The sequence below is a fragment of the Kogia breviceps genome, chromosome 18 (genome assembly GCF_026419965.1).
Source record: "Kogia breviceps isolate mKogBre1 chromosome 18, mKogBre1 haplotype 1, whole genome shotgun sequence".
In the NCBI taxonomy this organism is placed as follows: domain Eukaryota; kingdom Metazoa; phylum Chordata; class Mammalia; order Artiodactyla; family Physeteridae; genus Kogia; species Kogia breviceps.
In genome coordinates, this window is record NC_081327.1 from 1543787 (window position 1) to 1566255 (window position 22469).

The 22469-nt window shown below is 41.1% G+C and overlaps 1 protein-coding gene across 5 annotated transcripts in view; it reads right to left on the reverse strand.

Annotated features, from left to right (window-relative positions):
* LOC131744776 (zinc finger protein 805) overlaps positions 1 to 22469 on the reverse strand; it is a 50734-nt gene that overhangs the window by 15632 nt on the left and 12633 nt on the right. For 2 of the 5 annotated variants that reach the window (XR_010837887.1, XM_067020018.1), the window contains exons 1-2: positions 4828 to 5256; positions 2293 to 2419 (exon numbers count right to left, since the gene is read on the reverse strand). Coding sequence is in view for 4 of the 5 variants with exons in the window: in XM_067020018.1 (XP_066876119.1) it covers positions 2293 to 2419; positions 4828 to 4857 (157 nt within the window). In the remaining variant the exon portion in view is untranslated. Of the gene's footprint in view, positions 1 to 2292; positions 2420 to 4827; positions 5257 to 7631; positions 16150 to 22469 lie in introns of those variants that run through there. The other 3 variants (XM_067020019.1, XM_067020020.1, XM_059044621.2) reach the window with 2 other exon arrangements.

The window sequence follows — 22469 nt, forward strand, 5'->3', positions numbered from 1 at the left end:
TAGGAGGAATAAAAGAAGGTAAAGTTAAAACTTTTAGTTGTCTTAACCAATCTAACAGGTAACATTCTGTTCAGAATAGTAATAATGTATTCAATTATGCTTATGTACATAGCTTACACACACTTATACATACATACATATAAATGCTTACTTTTATACATGTATAAAATATATGTGCCCATTACATAGGCACTTATATAGTGAAACAAATGGCAGCAATGATATGAAGGATGGGAGGACAGAATTAAGATTATTTTGTTATAAGGTCTCATGTTACCATGAAGTGATATATTGTTATTTGAATGCAGACTTAGATTAGTTGCCCTTTGGCACACTATCATTTATATTAGCACTCCTACAAAATGAAATACTTAGGTATAAATCTAAGAAAATATATACAAGATTTATATGAGGAACTCCACAAAGCTCTGATGAATGAAATCAAAGAACAAAATAAATGGAGAGAGATTTTATGTTCATGGATAAGAAGACTCAGTACTGTCAAGATGTCAGTTCTTCCCAATTTGATCTATAGATTCAATGCAATACCAATCAAAATCCCAGCAAATCATTTTGTGGATATCCAAAACTGATTAAGTTTATATGGAGAGGCAAAAGACCCAGAACAGCCAACACAATATTGAAGAAGAACAAAGTGGGAGGACTGACGCTAACCCAACCTCAAGACTTACAATAAGGTTACAGTAATGAAGATAGTGTGATGTTGGTGAAAGATTGATGGAACAGAATTGAAAGCCCAGAAATAGACCCACATAATACAGTCAACTGATCTTTGACAAAGGTGCAAAAGTAATACAATAGTTAGCAAAGCTAGTCTTTTTAACAAATGGTGCTAGAACAACAGGACATCCACATGTAAAAATTACCTAGACAGACCCTATACCCTTCACAAAAATTTACTCAAAATGGATCACAGATCTAAATGCAAAACACAAAACCATAAAATTCCTAGAAGATATTATAGGAGAAAACCTAGATGACTATGGGTATGTGATAACTTTCTAGATACAACACCAAAGGCATAATCCATGAAAGAAATGATTGATAAGCTTGACTTCATAAAAATTAAAAACTTCTGCTCTGCCAAAAGAATGAGAAGAAAAGCCACACAGTAGGAGAAAATATTTGCAAAAAACATATCTGATAAAGGACAGTTATCCAAAATACACAAATATCTCTTAAAATTAGAAAGTAAGGGCTTCCCTGGTGGCACAGTGGTGGAGAGTCCGCCTGCCGATGCAGGGGACACGGGTTCGTGCCCCGGTCTGGGAAGTTCCCACATGCCGCGGAGCGGCTGGGCCCGTGAGTCATGGCCGCTGAGCCTGCGCGTCCGGAGCCTGTGCTCCGCAATGGGAGAGGCCACAACAGTGAGAGGCCCGCGTACCATAAAAAAAAAAACAAAAAACCTGAATTAAGTTTATGAACTAATTCAGAAATGAAATGACATACATATTTAAAATATTGAGTCTTTTCATTCAGGAACAAGGTAAATGTCTTCATGGATCTAAGTCTTTTTTAGTTCCTAAGCAAAGCGTTATATTGACCTTCCTGTGGGCCTTGCATGAAAAATTCTATTTTAGGATTTCCTTATAGCACCCACATGAAGTACATACTGCAATAAGCACCAATTTATAGATGAAGAAACAGAAGCTCAGGCAGATAAAATGATTTGCTGAAACCATGGACATGGTGAATGGCTGAGCCAAGATGAAAACCAAAGTCTAGTCATCTCTGGCATCTGGCATCTGTATTTAACTACAAAGCTACACAACACTGTTCCAGAAAATGCTGAGTCCAAGTGTAGGGTGATAACGATGATAAGGACAATGAAGATATCCTTAACAGTAGTGACAGCAGCAGGAGTCACAAGTGCTAACCCTACACACAGCCAGGCATCACCACACATTGTTCTGAGACATTCACCCTCACGACAGACGTGTGAAGTAGGTACTGTATTACTTCATGAGATACTACCTATGAGATAACTGACATACAGAAGCGTTCAGTAACCTGCCCAAGAACACACAGCTCATAAGCAGCAGAGCAGGGATTAGACACCAGGGGTCTAGCACCAGACCTTGGTCTCCCAAGTGCTACACGAAGAAGGAAACAGCAAACACTTCCCCGTGGGAGTCAGAAGCCTCAGACCAAGTGGGCTGTGGTGGTGAGAGGGGGACATGAGCAGAGGAGTCAGTCCTCAGGAAACAGGGCAAGTGACAGGCAAGTGAAGCAAGTGACAGGTCTCACATGGGGAAGTTGGGAAGGCCTTACCCAGAGAGACCAGAAGTCCGCAGGTCTCCAGCATCACCTCCTGGTACAGGGTCCTCTGGGCGGGGTCCAGCTGCCCCCACTCCTCCTGGGTAAAAGTCACGGCCACATCCTCATAAGTAACAAGCATCTGGAAAGTCAAGCAGAGGCAGCTGTGTTGGTCTTGGGGCTATTGATGGAATCAGAGCCCATCTCTCTCCATGGCAAAGATGCAGAGACCAAACAGCCCCTGAAGGCCGAGCTCTGTACTGGACTCCAAGAGGCAGACACTGCTCTAGACTGATCACAGCAGTGTAGTCAACAGAAGCCTCCTAGGCAGGAGCCGATGGAGAATGACACGAGGTCAGGACCCTCCCGCATGGCCTGTGAGGCACAGAATGGTAAGGGTGCTAAGATGTCAGACAAATGGGAAAGAATAATAATGACAACAAAAACAATACCAATAATAATTACAGCAACAGCACCCCAGTCTCAATGGTCCTCATTGTGTGCCTGCCTCGTGCTGAGGCATTTACATGCCTTGTTAAAGTGTCTGAAAGTTCCCAGCTCTTAAGGCCCACCCACTCCTGAGGTTTGAATCCAAAGTCCTAAAGTCAGCACTTGCCTGCTGTGTGAACTTGGGGGACTCGCTTAATTTCTCTGAACGTTGATTTCTGAATCAATGCAATGACTCTCACTGAGCAATAACAGTTATGAGAATTAAAGAAAAAAGAAACACTGGGTGACTGGCCACAGCCGGTCAATGCCATTATCATCTTCATGTCAGTCATGAGACCTGAGGCCCAGGGAGCTCTACCAGTTCACCCAAAGTTTACATGTGTTGTGATCAGAGGCAGGATTTAAAAGCAGGTTCCTCTGGTCTGAGGTCTAACAGCATAACCATGACCCACTGGCAAAGTAAAACCACAGTTAAGGAAGATGTGAAGCATTTTAAATAAATTTCCCAGTTACATTCATTTCAGCCACTGCTGAAAATAATTCTGCAGGCGTGGGCAGGGGAGTAGATTCATCATCACCCCCCTCACAGGAGAGTCACTTGAGGTGGTGGTACCTGCTTGGGAAGTGGCAGGGCCTGGACCAGCTCCTGCTGCCATGTGAACCTTGGAGACTCCCAGGGAGAATCCACAATAAGCCATCACTTCTTTTTTCTACCTGAGACCTGACAGCATGTATCCTGGAGGAAAGAATACTTCAGGGACCAGGGAATAGGAATTGCTGAGGACACTGGAGGCTGTAGCCAGGAGAACAACAGCCTTTGATTGGCCATGATGTCTGTCCTGGCTGAGCAGGATGGAACACAGCCAACGGCCACACCGTCTGGCCCTCCCAGGACACGTCTCAGCAGATAGGGGAGTGGGGAGGATTCTGGCAATCACAAAGACCCTCTGGGGGTTCCTTCAACAACAAATATACCTCTTTTTTTGGTCCACACTCTTCCGCATGCTGAAATGCCATGTCCCTGGTTCATGCCAAGACTGCCTACCAGAAGGAAGCCTGCCTGGCTTGCCAAGTTTACTTTAGGTGTGACCTCCAGGCATCCCTCTCCACTGTTCGTAGAGAAGAGGGTAAAAATACAGGCTGTGGTGGCGACATACTGGTTGTTAGTTTCTGCTACTTAAGGACTGCAGCGAACTTGGGCAGGAAACTAATTTCTCTGAGTCTCAAGTTGTTCTTGTACAAAACAGTGATAATAACAGAACTTAGCTCTGAAAAGGTGAGGATTACATGAGGTGATATATTATACCTGTCTACCTGCTAACAGCAAGGACTCAATCGAGGCCGGTCAGCTATTATGGTTCTTTTCTCATTGTTTTCTCTTTGCTCCCACAGCATCCTGGACAAATTCAATCAGGAATTTTGCCAGGTTCCCTACACAAAAATGCCAGAACACAGGCAACAGGAAGGGGCCATTTTAAGCTAACTGCTAGAAAACGCCCCTCCAAATAGGAGACATCTGCGCAGAGGCCAGAAGGATGTGAGAGGGAAGTCCTGCAAAGATATATGAACAGTGGGACTTCCCTGGCGGTCCAATGGTTAGGGCTCCATGCTTCCACTGCAGGGGGCGCGGGTTCGATCCCTGGTTGGAGAACTAAGATCCCCCAAGCCCTGCAGAACGGCCAAAAAAAAAAAAAGATACAGAAACAGTACTCCAGGCCAGTGCAAATATAAAGACGGGGGAGCGGGGCGCGGGGACAGAGAACTTATCGCGGTCAGGTTGGTGTGTCTTAGAACAGTGAGCCAGGGAAGAACGGAAGATCAGAGAAGGTCGGCCGGGAGGATGGGGAAGCTGGAATTCTAGAATTTTAAGTGTGACGGGAAGGAAGAAAGCATCATTCATCCTTCACGCACTGATGAAACACCTGCCGGAGACCCAAAACTGTGGTAAGACCGCGGATAAGATAACGAGTCAGCACCACTTGTTGCAAGTAAACGACGAGGACAAAGAGAAACCCAACGGCTTACTTAGCCCCCAGCCCGCCCAGGAGCCCTCTCCGAACCAGCGGAGAAGCAGCAATGCCAGCAATATGGTCCACTCACCCGCGCCCGGTCCAACAACGCCGCCGCCATCACGGGACCGTGAGGAGAGAGCGGGCCAGAGAGGCGGCTCCAGGATTCGGCCGCCCGCCTCCTGCTCCGAGCAGGGGGTTGAGGGGGTTGTGAGGGGGTCACTTCGGCCGACGGTCGCACTCCGAGCCTCAGTTTCCCAGGCGCAAAATGCGCACGAGCCCCAGGCCGTCGCGTCAGAGCTGCGGGGACGGGGTAGGGGCCCCGGCGGGCGCTCACGGGACACTCCCGTTACGGAGGACCCGGGGCGGATGGTGGGCTCGTACACCGACACGGAGGTAAGACACACCCTCCTCACTGGCCTGCCCAGCTCGGGGCTGGGAAACGCACCCGGCCCCTCGCCACAGGACCCACAGCCCCGGAAGACACAACCGGCAGACAGATGACTCAGCTCTCCAAATTGTCGGAGGTCCCGCCCCCGCCGGCGCGGGCCGCAGGACCCCTCCACCCCCCACCCCAGTCCTGGGCCGTCACTGGCCCAGCATCAGCGCAAACACGCGGCGCTCAGCCTTCTGGGTAACGTAGTATTTTTTTCCCCTGCAAACAACCAGGTGTGTGGAGCAATTTGCCTCAGAGCATCAGTGAAAGCAGTATTTCTGGACTCTCTCCTCCAACACCATGAATGGTCTCTATCGGTGGGAAGACTCCCAGACTCCTAGATTTTTTCTGGCAAGGAATGTGAAAAATGGGTCCTGACCCTGGAATTCTGTCACCTGTTCCTTCCTGTTCATCCTTAGTATCACTTTAAAGCTCACTGTAGAGCCCTGTAGACCACTGTAAAGAAGTCGTAATATGTTCCCTGTGTGTTCTAGAATATACCCAGGAATTGTTTAATTTGGTATGTTAATATACACAGAAATGGGAATGATTGTCATGAAGGAAGAAGTTTATGCTCACACATTCCTAGAAACAGGAGACAGGGCACATCACAAAGGGCCACGAAGGAAGACCAGGATGGGTCAGGAGGTAAGAGAGGTGAAGAAAGCATGGTCCAGAGCTTTTACTGTGTTTTCAACAGGAAAGACAAGGCAGGGTAGGATAAACAGTTTGTTATTGGCTAGTTTGAATACTGTCGACAGGCTTTGGAGCATATGGGCTGACCTTATTTGCCCAGCACAGGCCCTTAGATGATGAGAAATATAGTCTCCTAAGTGTAAGAGTCAGAAAGAGGAGAGGTTCCAACTAGGGGCTTTGGGTTGTTTAATTTACACATGAAAGAAATAGCCCCTAAGAATAGTTTGTTACCTCTAAGAATTGGCTAGTCCTGAAAGGGGCAGTCTCAGGAATTTCCTGGCAGTCCAGTGGTTAGGACTCCATGATCTCACTGCTGAGGGCCCAGGTTCAATCTCTGGTTGGGAAACTAAGAGCCCACAAGCCACGCTGTGTATTTGGGGACGTCAATTTGTTGTCCTTCGCCATTTTCAGAGGTGTGGGTCTATGAGAAGGGCATGTGGAACAATCTCTCTAAAATACCAATCCCACGGGAGATAACTGGATCTTACCAACACCATCATCCCTTGAATACCTGCTTTCTACTTGCTCACCTGGACAGCCCCTCCTTGGAATTGCTCCTTGCTCTGTCCATGACTCTCTACCTTGTTGCAACTTAAAGATCACATCTGGCTTGATGCACTGACACCCTGTTCTTTGGAAGTGACATAAAAATGGCCAATTTGGGGCTTCCCTGCTGGCGCAGTGGTTAAGAATCTACCTGCCAATGCAGGGGACACGGGTTCAAGCCCTGGTCCGGGAATATCCAACATGCCGCAGAGCAACTAAGCCTGTGCACCACAACCACGGAGCTTGCACTGTAGAGCCCGCGTGCCGCAACTACTGAAGCCCGTGTGCCTAGAGCCCGTGCTCTGCAACAGAGAAGCCACCACAATGAGAAGCCCGTGCACCTCAACGAAGAGTAGCCCCTGCTCGCCGCAACTAGAGAAAACCCACGTGCAGCAACGAGGACCCAAAGCAGCTAAAAATAAATAAATTTATATTTTAAAAAAAGAGTAAAAAGGGGGGTGGGGCACAACAACAAAAAATATATGCTTATACACGGATCTCCAAATTTAAAATCACAGCAGATAGAAATTTCCTTCAAGTCTTCCAGCTGGTTAGAACAAGGCCAGGAAGTGTAACCAGGTGGTCTGACTAGAGGGTCCATGCTCTTGACACTGCTCCAAGGAAGGGAAAATAGTGCCCATTTACAATTTAGCTTAGGCCATTCAATTGTCAGGTGTGTAACATACCTGTGAACAGATTACAAATCTTTAACCCTCAAAACTCACGGATGATGTCTTTGAGCATTCCAGAGGCACCTCAGCATCCGATAACTAAGACAGGAAAGGCAGTCTGCGGGCCAGAGTATGAGTACAAAGTACAGAGTACAAAGGAGAGGCAAATACTCCCAGAGGCCAGATTCCTACAGATCGCCAGCATCATGTCTCTGTAGAGGGCCCTCCCAGCTGGACCAAATGCTCCCATACCATCTCAGTAAAACTCACAGACAGGTCCATGAACTTGACTAAGCCTGCAACAACACACCCTTTAATCTCCAGTTATGCACATTTAATGATGTAGGAATTATTATGACCCCATGTTCTTTAACTTTCTCTTTGTTGAAGTCAAAGGCTACAAGTTTCAACAGTGGGAACAAAAAGTAAATGAGAATCTGTGGACATATGTGCAATGGAAATACACAGCATTGACCTGGTCGTTAACATCTTTGTACAAAAACAAATAAAGGGAATATTTGCAAGTCAAACCACTGACGACATATCTAAACAGACACAGATTTATTGAGAGGCAAGATTCTTTCTCACCAGACATTCTCTATATTTTGTCATCACTAAATTAAATCTTGACCACTATGTAAGAATTTCCACTCTGACATAACTGATTGTTTTCATTTCAGTGATTTAGATGTATATAAGCTTTCACCTCAAAGCTATGACTTCTTTCTTGTTGTAGCAAACTGTATTTAATATTTGTTAAAGAAATTTGAACTTCCTCAACATTTAGGTATCATTTAAGTCACTGTGAAGAAGAGTTAATATAGCATGCTATCCTTTGAGCTTCAAAGTTTGCCCTTGGCTGAAGTTTGGGGCCTTAGATTTCAGGAGGCTTCCTATCATTCCCAGAAATGATGAATGGCTCAGTGCACCTATTGTTTGTGCAAACAAGGTGGCTTATGCTACTAACCTGCTATGCTTCTGGAGTTCTAGAATTTTGTTATGCTCTAGATAGAGTGCCCAATAAAAATCATAGGCACTGAGGTTCTAATAAGTTTCCTTAGTAGACATTTCACAAATGCAGTCATAATTCATTGACAGAACTTAAATTAAGCACTCAGAATTCCTAAAGCTTGTCCCTGGTTTCCTCTGGACTCCAGTCCTTGTATCTTTCCCCTTGACTGAGATTGCTTTGTATTCTTGTGCTGTCATAAACCACCAATGTTGAGTATAATATGCTGAGTCCTTTGATGCTTCCTAGTAAGTCATAAACCTGGGTAGTCTTGAGGACTTTCAACACAGTCATTCATTATGACTTTTAAAGTCTTATAGATCTGTCCATAAAAGCCCATATAGTTTCTCTTTGTGGTCAACGTATGTCATATACTGTGCCAACTATACACACAGCTTTGTGTAAACACTGTGAGGGAGGCAAACATAAAAATACACTACTGTGTGTGGCCATTCACTAACACACACATATATTGTCTACTGAGGAAAATAAAAATGTAAAATGAACAGAATCAGACAGTGGCTGGATGTGAGGATGATGAAAGAAAAATGGCTGTGAGGTGTCTGGCTTGTTCAATAAGAAAGAAGATAGTGGAATTCACTAAGACTGTCTTTTCAGGCACCTCAAACACAATGTCTAAAACCAAATGCCAACCTTAGCTCTTTTCTACCTCCCTGCTTCCTCAAACTCAGAGATTATCTATATTTCCTACACAGTTACAAGAGATGATGCAACCATTGAAGACTGAGTTTGGTTTCTCACTCAAACTGAAAGGATGGCCAAGATGTACTATAAAGTGAGAAAGGGGGTTACAGATCAAATGAGTATTATTTGATCCGTTTTAGTAAAAATGAACAGTGACCAGGAAAACAAAGATTCATACTACAAGAAGGAATCTAGGAAAGTGATAAGGGCATGGACTCTGCAGCCAGCCAAAATGCCCTCCAATCCCTAATCTCATACTTTGTAACGACTGTACAATTTGGGGCAAACTCCTTAATCTTTCTGTTCTTCAGTTTTCTGATTTGTAAAATGAGGATAATATTACCTACCACATAGACTTGTTGCAAAGGTTAAGAGTTGATGTGTTTAAACATTCAAAACAATGGCTGATATACAGTAATACCACATGTTTGCTTGCTCTTAGAATTATTATGGGTACATCCTTATGGTGATGGTCTTGGCCAAATGACACATGCATAAACTCAGTGTATATGAATACACAGAAGGTGTGGAAGTATGAACAGAGGGTAACAGACATGAGAAACATTCAACCTGGAGACACAGGTTTAATATTGTATTGTATTGTTTAATACATGGGCTGAAGACACAGACTCTCTGAAGAAGGGTAAGAACTCACAGAAACCAGGAAAGGACCTTCAAGTCAGAGAGGTGGGCAGCAGTCCAACAGTGGTGGGAGGGCGGGAGGAGGAGAGAGGACAAAAGGGAACCTTGTGAGACCTGCTTAAGTCAGGCAACCATGTGGAGGTCATTCTTTAGTTGTCAGTGGAGCGAAAGGGACATGAGGGGGTGAGGACAGGCTGTGGACAGAACAGTCACACAGGGTGTACCTTTGAGAGAAAAGAGAAGGTCAGAGCTCAATGCGCATGTAGGGGAGAAAGTGCCTGGGGGTGAGGAACACAGGTATAGATTGTGAGGACAGAAGGGGATTCAGAGGGAGAAGTTAAAGACCAAGTAGAGGCACAAAAGAAAGAAAGAGGCCCTATACAAGTTGGGGAGTATGGGAGAATGTGTTCAACAACAAAGAGGAAGACTGAACCCGGAAGAGGAGTAGCCCATTCTCCTTTGAGGCTATAACAAGCCTTAGAGAGCTCGGAAATTTTACACACAAATCTTCCCTGGAAAACACAACTCTGAACAATCTGCAGGTTGCCCAGTTTTATTTTCTTGAGAAATATTTGTAGATAACAACACAGAAGACGGCAGGTCTTCCATTCCTCCAGATACTTTAGGATTTCTATTCCAGTATCAAGATAAACCACCAGAGATCCACTGACTTTGGACTAAAGTTTTGTTTGTTTTCTCAAGAGTCCTTCTTTGGCATCATAAACTAGGCAAAGAATTAGAAGATGTGTAAAAGAACCAAATGGAAATCAGACAACTGAAAAATTCAAAAACCAAAACGAAAATTCACTGGATGAGCTCAATAGTAGATTATATATGAGAGAGAAGGAATCAGTGAGCTCAAAGAGAAATCAATGGAAATTAATCAACGTGAGCAACAGAGAAAAACAGATTGGGGGAAACAAAAAGATGGGAGCCTGAGAATCCTATGGAACAAGAACAAGAGAACAAAGGGCTGAAAAAACTAGTTGAAGAATAACTAAAAATTTCCCAAATTTGCCAAATGGCATACACCACAAAATTTGAAAAGCTGAGCAAACACCAAACAGGATAAGCCCCCCAAATTTTATGGCAGGTTACATCATAATCAAACTTCTGAACTCTATATACAAGGAAAAACACTTTCAAAGCACTCGACATAAATGATACATTACAGATAGGGAAATAATGAGTCAAATGGCAGCAGATTTCTCAACTGAAACAGATCAGATTTCCCATCTGGAAGACAGAAGGAAATTACTTACTTGCCTTTCAAGTACTAAAAGAACTGCTGACCCTGAATCCTATATCCCACAAAAATATCCTTTGGGAATGAAGGAGACATAAAGACATTTTTAGATGAAGGAAAATAAAAACATTTGTTACCAGAAAATCTGCAACAAAAGACAGGCTATAGATGTTCGTGGGGCAAAAAATTTAAAAAGAAACTGTTAATGGAAGAAACTTGAGATTTCAAGAAGGAAGAAAGAACAATGTAATGAGTAAAAGTAGAAGTAAACAGACTGTGCTTCTTCTGAGTTTTGTAAAAATTGTTTGACAGTTGAAGCAAAAACAACACCATCCAATACGGTGTTCAGTATATGAAAAGGAAATACTTAAGACAATTATATTAAAAGAATGGGGAATGTAAAGGTACCCAATGGAAGTACAGTTTCTATGTGTCAAACTGCTAAAGTGTTGATACCGTAGGCTGTGATAAGTTATGTATGTACAATATAATACCTAACCACTAAAATACAAGAGATATACTAAACAACATCACAGATATATCAAGTGGAGTTCCTAACATTAAAGTAACCCACAAGAAGGCAGAGCAAACAACAAAAAGTGCCCCCTCAAAACCAAACAACAACAGAGCAACAAAAACATCATAAAATGGTAGTTGTAAGCCCTAAAAAATATCAATAATTATTTTAAATTTAAATGGCCTAAATAAACCAATTTTAAAACAGAAATCAGTAAGATGGATATAAGAAAATGAGCCAAGTATATGCTATTCACAATATTCACATATTACATTACTTCAAATGTAACAATATAGATAAGGTTGAAAATAAAATTATGGAAAAATATAAACCATCCAAACATTAACCAAAAAACTCAATAGTGGCTACATTAACATTGGATAAAGTATACTTCAAAGCAAAAAAATTTAGAGGAGCAAAAAGAAAGCATAATGATAAAAGCGTTATTACACCAAGAGGACATAGCAATCCTAAATGTGTATGCACCAAACAACAGAGCTTTGAAATACATGAAGTGAACATTGACAGAACTTAAAGGAGGAAGAGACAACTCTAGAATTAAACTGCAGGACTTCAACACCCCTTTCTCAGCTGTTGATAAAAATACGAGGCAGGAAATCAGCAGATATAGAAAATCTGAAAAACACCATCAATGAACAGTATATGGTACATACATATACAAACTCCACCCAATGACAGTAGGATACACACTCTTTTCAAGCAGCCTTACTGAACATTCATCAAATATCCTGGGTCATAAAACAAACCTCAAAAAATTTAAATAGCCAAATCAAACATAAAAGAAATTAGAAGAAAGCACAAAATACTCCAAACACTGGGAAATTAAACAACATACTTCTAAATAATCCATGGGTTAGAGAGTCTCGAATAAAGAAATATTTAGAACTGAGTGAAATGTAATTAGAACATAAGACAAGAAGCTAAAACAGTACTGTGAGGAAAATTTATAGAACTTAATGCTTACATTAGTAAAGTGAAAAAAAAAAAAAAACCCTCAAATCAATAACCTAAGCACCCACCTCAAAAACCTGCAAAGGAAAATACTATCAAAGCAAGTAGAAGAAAGGATATAATAAAGACCAGAAAAAAAATATAATTCAGTGAATTAGGAAAAGATAGAGGAAAAAATGATATAAAGTGCTGGTTCCTTGAAATAAAAAAAATTGATAAATGTCTAAGAAGATTGACAAAGATAAAAGAGAGTTAACACATTTCCAATAATAGGAATAAAACAGGGGCTATAAGTACAGATTCTGCTGCTGTCAAAAGGATAATAAAGGAATACTTTAAACAAATAAGAAAATTTAGATGAAATGGGACAATTCCTAGAAAAAGATAAACTATAAAAACTTATCCATTATGAAATAGATACTCTGGATAGTTCTATGCATATTAAATAAAATAAATACATAATTAAAAAGCATCCAAAAGAAAAATCTCCAGGACTAAATGGTTCACTGGAGAATGCTACCAAACATTAAAAGAACAAATAAAACCAATTCTATACAACACACTGTCTTCCGAATAATAGAACACCTGTTAACACGTTAGGAGGCCAGAATCACCTAGACACCAAAACCTGACAATGACAACTGAAAAAAATATATATAGAGAAAGAAAACTACATATCACTGTCACTCATGAAATTAGAGGAAAACTTCCTCAACAAAATACTAGCATATTTAATACTGTAAAATAATATATAAAAATAATGATACTCCATGACCAAGTGGGGCTTATTCCAAGGATACAAGGCTGGTTCAACATTCAAATCTCAAATGAATGTAATACATCATATCAACAGGCTACAGAAGAAAAAACACAGGACTCTATCAACTGATTACAAAAAAAGCATTTGACAAAGTTCAACACTCATTCACAATAACAAAAAAACTCAGTAAATTAGGAATATGGGAAACTTTCTAAACTTGATAAAGAAAACTCTATGAAGAAAACCTTACACTAACACCATAGTTAATGATGAAAATCTGAATGTTTTTCCTCTAATATCAGGACCCAGGCAAAAACATGTTTTCTCACTACTAGTATTTAACGTCATATTGGAAATCTTAGCTAGTGCAGTAGGACAAGAAAGAGAAATAACAGGTATACAGATGGGAAGAAGTAAAACTGTCTCTAATTGCAGATGATACTTCTATGTAGAAAATACCAAGCATTCTATAAAAAGAAACAGCAAGGTTGCAGGATACCAAAATAACATGAAAAATATACATATTTCTGTATACTACCAAAGACTGTGGAAATTGAAAGTTTAAAAATCAATGCCATTTATAATTACTCAAAAGAAAACCTATATATAAATCTTATAAAAATTGTACAGGACCTATTACTGAGACTTATAAAATAGTAATAAAGTAAATCAAGCCATATCAAATAAATGTACAGACATAATGTTTTCATGAGTTGGAAGTCTCAAAACAGTACAGATGCCAACTCTCAACAAATAAATCTGCCAATTTAGCTCAATTTCTATCAAAATTCAATAGTTTTTTTCTGGTAAAAACAGACAAGCTTATCCGAAACTTTACATGGAAATTCAAAGTAATGAGGAGTGTTAATCAGTTTTAAATAAGAAGACTGAAGACAGAGGACTCACTTTACCTGATTAAAAGATTTACCACATAACTAGAGCAATTAGTAAACCAATAATAGTACAGGACCAAGAAAAAGTCTGAGTATTAGGTCTTTAAAACCACATGAAGAAAAGGTTTGTCTTTAAAGAATCAAAGCTTAAATAGTCTAAAATGGTGCAACAGAGCCCATTCATACGTGTATTCTTATCTCCTTAAATATAAAGGTATTTGATGGCTCAAACCAAAAAATTAAGGTCTTTAAGAATAGAGACAATGTTTCAGAACAAAGGAGATGTTCAATGAAAGTTTTCAGACCTGTCTAACTCTCTTTAAACTGGATAGCAATGAATGTATATACAAGACACATAGAGTCTAGGTCCTTTACCATGAAAACAAAACTATCCTCCTGCCAACTAAGGAATCAATGACAAAGTGCCATAGCTTGGCAAGGAAGTCTGAAAGAAACGTTTTGTAGTTCATTTTCTATTTTAACTCTCTCCCTTCTTTTTTAAAAAAATTCCTGAGATAACACTGAAGTGTAAACTAAGAAGAAAGATGTAGCTGAAGGTTTTCCTAAGTGCATAATAACCACTGGGTCTCTCTCCTTGATGAATTCTCAGATGTAGAATAAGGCTCTAGGTTGGGTCAATTTCCAATATGACTCTTTAGATGACAACTGATATCCCACAATAGGTATTCTCACAGGGAAGAAAATTGTGGGGTTTCTCTTTGGTATGAATGATCAGATTCTGAGTAAGATGTCTCCTCTGGCAAAAGATTTTCCTCAGTGGTTACATGCAAAAAGTCTTTCCCCAATAGGAGTTCTTGAAGATTGACTGAGGATTGCCCACTTGTGAAGGTTCTTCCCACATCTGTCACACTGACAGGGTTTCTCCCAGTATGAACCCTCTGATGCTGAGTGAGGGATGAGCTGCGACTGAAGGCCTTTCCACACTCAGTGCACTCATAGGGCTTCTCTCCAGTGTGGATAATGGAGTGTCGAATGAGGTTTGTGCTCCAGCAGAAGGTTTTCCCACACTCGAGGCATTCATAGGGCTTCTCTCCACTGTGAATCCGCTGGTGCCTGGTGAGGCCTGACCTGCGGTTAAAGGCCTTCCCACACTCCATGCACTCGTAGGGCTTTTCTCCAGTGTGGATGCTGAAGTGCCGAATGAGGTCTGCCCGATTGCTAAAGGCTTTCCCACATTCTTTGCACTCAAAAGGTTTCTCTCCAGTGTGGGCTCGTTTATGCAAGATAAAAGTGGAGCAGTGGGTGAAGGCCTTTCCACATTCAGTGCACACGTAGGGCTTCTCCCCAGTGTGAATCCGCTGGTGCCTCTTGAGGTATGACCTGTGGTTGAAGGCCTTCCCGCACTCGAGGCACTCAAAGGGCTTCTCCCCAGTGTGGATGACATAGTGGTGAATAAGGGCTGCGCTCTCACAGAAGGCTTTCCCACATTCACTGCATTCGTAGGGCTTCTCCCCAGTGTGAGTCTGCTGGTGCCACATGAGGTATGACCTGTGTTTAAAGACCTTGCCACATTCAAAGCACTCATATGGATTCTCACCACTGTGGATGATATAGTGTCGAATGAAACCTGGCCTATCTCGGAAGGCTTTTCCACATTCTTTGCACACAAAAGGTTTTTCTCCAGTGTGGCTCCTGTTATGCAAAACAAAAGTGGAGCGGTGGGTGAAGGCCTTTCCACATTCATTGCATTTATAAGGCTTTTCTCCACTGTGAATCCGCTGGTGTTGTGTAAGGTGTGACTTGCGGTTGAAGGCCTTGCCACACTCCATGCACTTATAGGGCTTCTCCCCGGTGTGGACCATGTGGTGTTGAAGGAGATAAGTGCTCTTACTAAACGTTTTCCCACACTCTGTGCATTCATAGGGCTTCACTCCAGAGTGAATCCTCTCATGTCGAGCAAGGAGGCGTTTCTTATTAAAAATTTTCCCACATTCGTTGCATTTAAAGATACTTTCCTCTTCTTGAATCATGAGATCATTACCAGATCCACATGAGTCATGGTCATGGACAGTACCTCCTGGAGGGACTGGCTCCTCTACAATCCTTGAACACACACCACCAGGTGTCCCTAAGCTGCCATATTCAGAGCTTGGTTTCCCAGGGAGCTTCCCCTTCTGGGGTTCTATCTCTGCTCTCAAGTGTCCTTCTTGCATTTCCAATGACCCTTCCTGATTGTTGATTTGGCCCAACTGGGAGTCCTCTGAAACTCTTTGTATTAGTTGTTGCTGGAGTGAGACTCCCTCAGACAGGGCTGGCTCACAAGTGGTAGGTTCTGTGGTCTTGGGCTTTCCTTTGTCACCTGAAAGAAATTCAATACACAAAAAGACCTGTTAATAATGCCAACATGGAAGAAAGAAAATCAATATTTCAGTGAAAAAAAATGAAGATGAAAATAGTGTCTCTGTGTCTGCCACATTTCCCAACCTCTGAATCTCAGGATAACAATGTCTTTCTTTCCTGATCCTTGGACTGTTGACACCTTGAAAGGGAGACCCAGAGAACTAGCTGGGTGAGGGGACAGGGTGCTGGAAAAAGACATAGTCAATTCCAGACTGGACAGTTATGCAAATAAGTAACTCATCTGGGCTCACAGAGAGTTCATGGTGAAGAGATGACTCAGTGCAAAGCCTGAAAGACCAACTATGTGATCAGAAGGTTGGGGTTTTAAGCCATAAGATAACAACTAGACCTCCAGAAACAGAAGAAGGGCAGGAGACTGAGTCATACAGGCACTGATTTAATCAGTTGTGCTTATGTAATGAGACTCAGTGAAATTCTTAGTTTGGCAATATTTCATGCATATATTGCCATAAATCAGTGCCAGGAGGCTAACAAGTCTGAGGACAATAGTAGCTTATGTTTGGAACCTCTCCAAAATCTGTTCCTAAAAAACATCTGATGCAAACCTATTGGACAAAGACTTTACAACAACCATCTTTAAAAAGCTCAAGGAGGCTTCCCTGGTGGCGCAGTGGTTGAGAGTCCGCCTGCCGATGCAGGGGATATGGGTTCATGCCCCGGTCTGAGAGGATCCCGCATGCCGCGGAGCGGCTGGGCCCGTGGGCCGTGGCCACTGAGCCTGCGCGTCCGGAGCCTGTGCTCCGCAGTGGGAGACACCACAGCAGTGAGAGGCCCGCGTACCACACACACACACACACACACACACAAGCTCAAGGAGCTAAAGGAAGATACAGAGAAAGTCAAGAAAACTAGGTAAAAACAAAATGGAACCATCAATACAAAAATAGAAAACCTAAAAAGAAATTAAAAAGAGGGAATTCCCTGACGGTCCAGTGGTTAGGACTCCATGCTCTCACTGCAGAGAGCCCAGGTTCGATCCCTGGTCAGGGAACTAAGATCCTGCAAGCCATTTGGCACAGCAAACAAAAAAAAAAGAAAAGAAATGAAAAAGAAATTCAGGAGCAACAAGTTCAGTAACTAAAATGAAAAACTCACTAGAGGGATTCAAAGAAAAATTTGAGCAGGAAGAGGAAATAATCTTCAAACTTGAAGATAGGACAATGGAAAATATTGAGTCTGAGAAACAGAAACAAAGAAAAGACTGAAAAATAGTGAGTAGAGCCTAAGGGACCTGTGATACACCCAATGAATCAACATAGTCATTAGGGAAGTCCCAGAAAGAGGAGAGAGAAAGGGTCAGAGAGAATATTTGAAGAAATAGCAGAAAACTTCCCAAATTTGATGAAACATCCAAGAAGCTCAATGAATTCCAAGAAAAATAAAGAGACTCACACTGAGAAAATTACAATCAAACTTTTGAAAGCCAAAGATAGAGAGAGTATAGCAAGTATGAAGCAACTTGTTACATACAAGGGGCACTCAATAAGATTATCAGCAGATTTCTCATCAGAAACTTGGGAGGCCAGAAAGCAGTGGTTCAATATATTCAAGTGTAAAACAAACAAACAAAAAGTGTCAAGTAAGAATCCTGTATCTGGCAAAGCTGTCCTTCAAGAGGGAGGAAGAGGGACTTCCCTGGTAGTCGAGTGGTTAAGACTCCATGCTTCCAAGGCAGGGGGTGCAGGTTTGATCCCTTGTCAGGGAACTAAAATCTCACATGCAGCTCAGAACGGCCAAAAAAAAAAGGGGGGGGAGGAAGAAATTAAGACATTCCCATATATGAAAGCTAAAGGAGTTTGTTACCACTAGATCTGCTCTGTAAGAAATTCCTAAGGGAAAATTCTTCCAGGGTGAAATGTAAGGACACTAGACAGTAATTCAAAGCTATACCAAGAAATAGAGATCTTGATAAAGGTAAATACATGGGCAATTATAAAAGCTAGTATTACTTTGTAACTCCACTTGTTTTTAATATATATATATATATTTATTTATGGCTGTGTTGGGTCTTTGTTGCTGCACACGGGCTTTCTCTAGTTGTGGCGAGGGGGGGGCTACTCTTTGTTGCGGTGCACGGGCTTCTCATTTTAGTGGCTCCTCTTGTTGTGGAGCATGGGCTCTAGGCACGCAGGCTTCAGTAGTTGTGGCACGCAGGCTCAGTAATTGTGGCAAACGGGCTTAGTGGCTCCACAGCATGTGGGATCCTCCCAGACCAGGGCTCGAACCCGTGTCCCCTGCATTGGCAGGCAGATTCTTAACCACTGTGCCACGAGGGAAGTCCCATGTAACTCCACTTTTTGTTTTTACATGATTTAGAAGACTTTTTTAAATTGTTAATCTAAAGGCTACTATTATTGTAACTTTAGTTTATAACTCCATGTGTAGTTTCCTACATAATGTAAGAGACTAATGCATTTAAAAGATTAGTAGTTTAAGTTTCTAGGCATACAATATATAAAGATGTAACTTTGTGACATGAACAATTGAAAGGGGAGATGACAGAGCTGTAAAGGATTTTTGTTTGTTTGTTACTGAAGTTAAGCTGGTATAAAATCAAATTAGTGTTAAAACTTTAATATGTTAGATGTCATTCCCATGGTAACCACAAATAGCTATAGAATATATGCAAAAGGAAATGAAAAAGGAATTTAAATGTTTCACTACAAAATGTCGACTAAACACAAGACTATAACACAGAAAATGAGAAAGAAAAAAGCTATAATGCATATAGAAATCAAATATCAAAATGACAGAAGTCTCTCCATATCAGCAATTACTTTAAATGTAAATGGATTGAACTCTTCAATTAAAAGACAGAGATTAGCAGAATTGATAAAAACACATGATCCAGAGACTTCCCTGGTGATCCAGTGGTTAAGAATCTGTCTTCTAATGAGGTGACACAGGTTCGATCCTTGGTCAGGGAACTAAGATCCCACATGCCTTGGGGCAACTAAGCCCTGGAACCTCAACTGCGGAGCCTGCACGCCAGCACTAGAGAGCCCACATGCCGCCACTACACAGCCCACACACTCTGGAGCCCACGTGCTCAACTACAGAGCCCATGCGCTACAACTACTGAGCCTGCAAGCTCTGGAACCCGCGTACACGTACCACCATTAGAGACAAGCCCACGCATTGCAACAAAGAGCCCACGTGCTGCGGCAAAAGATCCCATGTGCCACAACTAAGATTCCACGCACCCAAAAATAAATAATATTTTAAAAAACCCCACATGATCCAACTATATGCTTTCCACAAGAGACTCACTTTAGATCCAAAGACACAAACAGATTGAAAGTCAGAGGATGGAAAAAGATATTCCATGTAAATGCTAACCAAAAGAGAGCAGAAGTTTCTATATTAAAATCAGACAAAATAGGCTTTAAATCAAAAAAGATTATAGTGACAATGAAGGACATTATATAAATAAAAGGTATAATACAGCAAGAAGATATTACAATTGTAAACATTTACATAATGATAAAAGATCAAAATACATGAAGCAAAGAATGACAGAATGGAAGGGAGAAAGAGCACTACAACAACAGATGGAGACTTCAATGTCCCATTCTCGGTAATGGAGAGAACAACCAGACAAAACATAAGTAAAGAAATAGAGGACTTAAATAACATAATAAACTAACTAGATCTAACAGATACACACAGAACATTTTACCCAACAACAATAGCATACACATTCTTCTCAAGTGTACATGGGACATTTTCCAGGGCAGACCACAGGTTAGGCCACAAACTAAGTCTCAACAGATTTAAAAAGATATCATACAAAGTATGATTTGTGTCTAATGAAAACAAAAACTTAACATATCAAAACTTACAAGATGCAGTGAAAGCAGTGTTAAGAGGGAGAGTTGTAGCTATAGATGCTTCCAGTAAAAAAAAAAGACCTCAAATCAACAACCTAACAACATAATTAAGTAGGAAAAGAAAAGAGAACTAAACCCATACCTAGCAGTAGGGAATATGAAAGATTAAAGATAAATAATACAGGGGACTTCCCTGGCAGTCCAGTGGTTAAGACTCTGCGACCCCAATGCAGGAGGCACGGGTTTGATCCCTGGTCGGGGAACTAAGATCCTGCATTCCATGGCAAGTTAAATAAACAAACAAACAAATATTTTTTAAAAGGTAAATAGTACAGAGAATTAAAAAATAGAGAAAAATCAGTGAAACAAAAAGTTAGTTATTTGAAAAGATGAACAAAATTGGCAAACCTTTAGCTAGAGGAACGAAGAAAAAAAAAAGACTCAAAATACTAAAATCCGAGATGAAAGTGGGGATATTACTTTTGATTCTATAGAAATCAAAACAGAGTATAAGAGTATACTGTGAAGAAGTATACACCAACAAATTGGAAAACCAACATGAAATGAACATATTCCTAGAAACACAAAACCTGTGAAGACTAAATCATGGAGAAATAGAAAAACTGAATAGACCTATAACTAGAAAGGGACTGAATTAGTAATCAAAATCTCCCAACAGGGCTTCCCTGGTGGCGCAGTGGTTGAGAGTCCGCCTGCTGATGCAGGAGACACGGGTTCATGCCCTGGTCTCGGAAGATCCCACATGCCGCGGAGCGGCTGGGCCCGTGAGCCATGGCCACTGAGCCTGCACGTCCGGAGCCTGTGCTCGGCAAAGGGAGAGGCCACAACAGTGAGAGGCCCGCGTACTGCAAAAAAAAAAAAAAAAAAAAAAAAAAAATCTCCCAACAAAGAAAAATCTTGGAGTTGATGGCTTCACTGGTGAATTCTAACCAAACATTTTTAAAGAAGAACTAAGACCAATCCTCAAACTCTTCCAGAAAACTAAAGTGGACAAAACACTTTAAAACTCATTCTGAGACAAGCATTACTCTAATAGCAAAGCCAAGTACACTACAAGAAAACTACAGAGCAATATTCTTTATGAACACTGATGCAAAAATCCTGCAAAGTATTAGCAAAACGAATTCAGCAACATATCGAAAGGAATATACACCATGACCAGATGCAGTTTATTCCTGTAACGTAAGGACACTTCAACATATGAAAATTGATCAGCGTAACACATCACATTAACAGAATGAAGGGAAAAGCCCACATGATCATTTCAAATGATGCAGTAAAAGCCTTTGACAAAATTCATGATAATTTAAAAAAACCCCACAAACTAGGAATAGAAAGAAACTACCTGAACATAATAAAAGCCATATATGATAAACCACAACAAACGTCATACTCAATGATGAAAGTCTGAAAGCTTTTCCTCTAAGATCCGGAACAAGTTAAGGACATCCATTTTCACCACTTCTATTCAACATAATACTGGAAGTTCTAGACAGAGCAATTGGGAAGAAAGAGAAATCAAAAGCATCCAAATTGGATAGGAAGAGGTAAAATTATCTTTGCTTGCAGATGGTAGCTTATTACATGTAAAAACCACAAAAACGTCACAAAATAACTGCTGAATAAATGAGTTCAGCAAAGTAGCAGGATATAAAGTCAACACACAAAAGTTAGTTGCATTTATATACATGAATAATGAACAATCTGAAAATGAAATTACAAAACAGTTCTATTTACAATAGCATGAGAAAGAATAAAATACTTAGGAATTAATCAACGAAGTGAAACAGTTGCACAATAAAAACTACAAAACATTGCTAAAAGAGTTAAAGATGATGTAAATAAACGGAAACACATACCATGTTCCCAATTTGGAAATCTGATATTGTTAAGATATCAATAATACCCAAAGTGATCTACAGATTCAATGCAATCCCTATCAAAATCCCACCAACATTTTTTTTTAATCTTTTGGCTGTGCCGCATGGCATTGGGGGATCTTAGTTCCCCGACGACCAGGGATCAAACCCGCACCCCCTGCATTGGAAGCCCAGAGACTTAACCACTGGACTGCCAGGGAAATCCTCCAGCAAAATTTTTTGCAGAAATAAAAAAAATCCACCCTAAAATCTATAGTGCACCTGAAGAGACCTTGAATAGCCAGAACACTCTTGAAAAAGAAGAACAAAGTTAAAAACAGAAAACTCCCGATTTCAAAACTTACTACAAAACCACAATGATCAAATACAGTGTGCTACTGGCATAAAATCAGACAAATAGACCAAGGGAATAGAATGGAGAGCCCAGAAATAAACCCTCACATATATCATGAAATGAATTTTGACAAGGGTGCCAAAACCATTCAACGGGGGAAAGGACAGTGTTTACAACAAATGGTGCTGGGAAA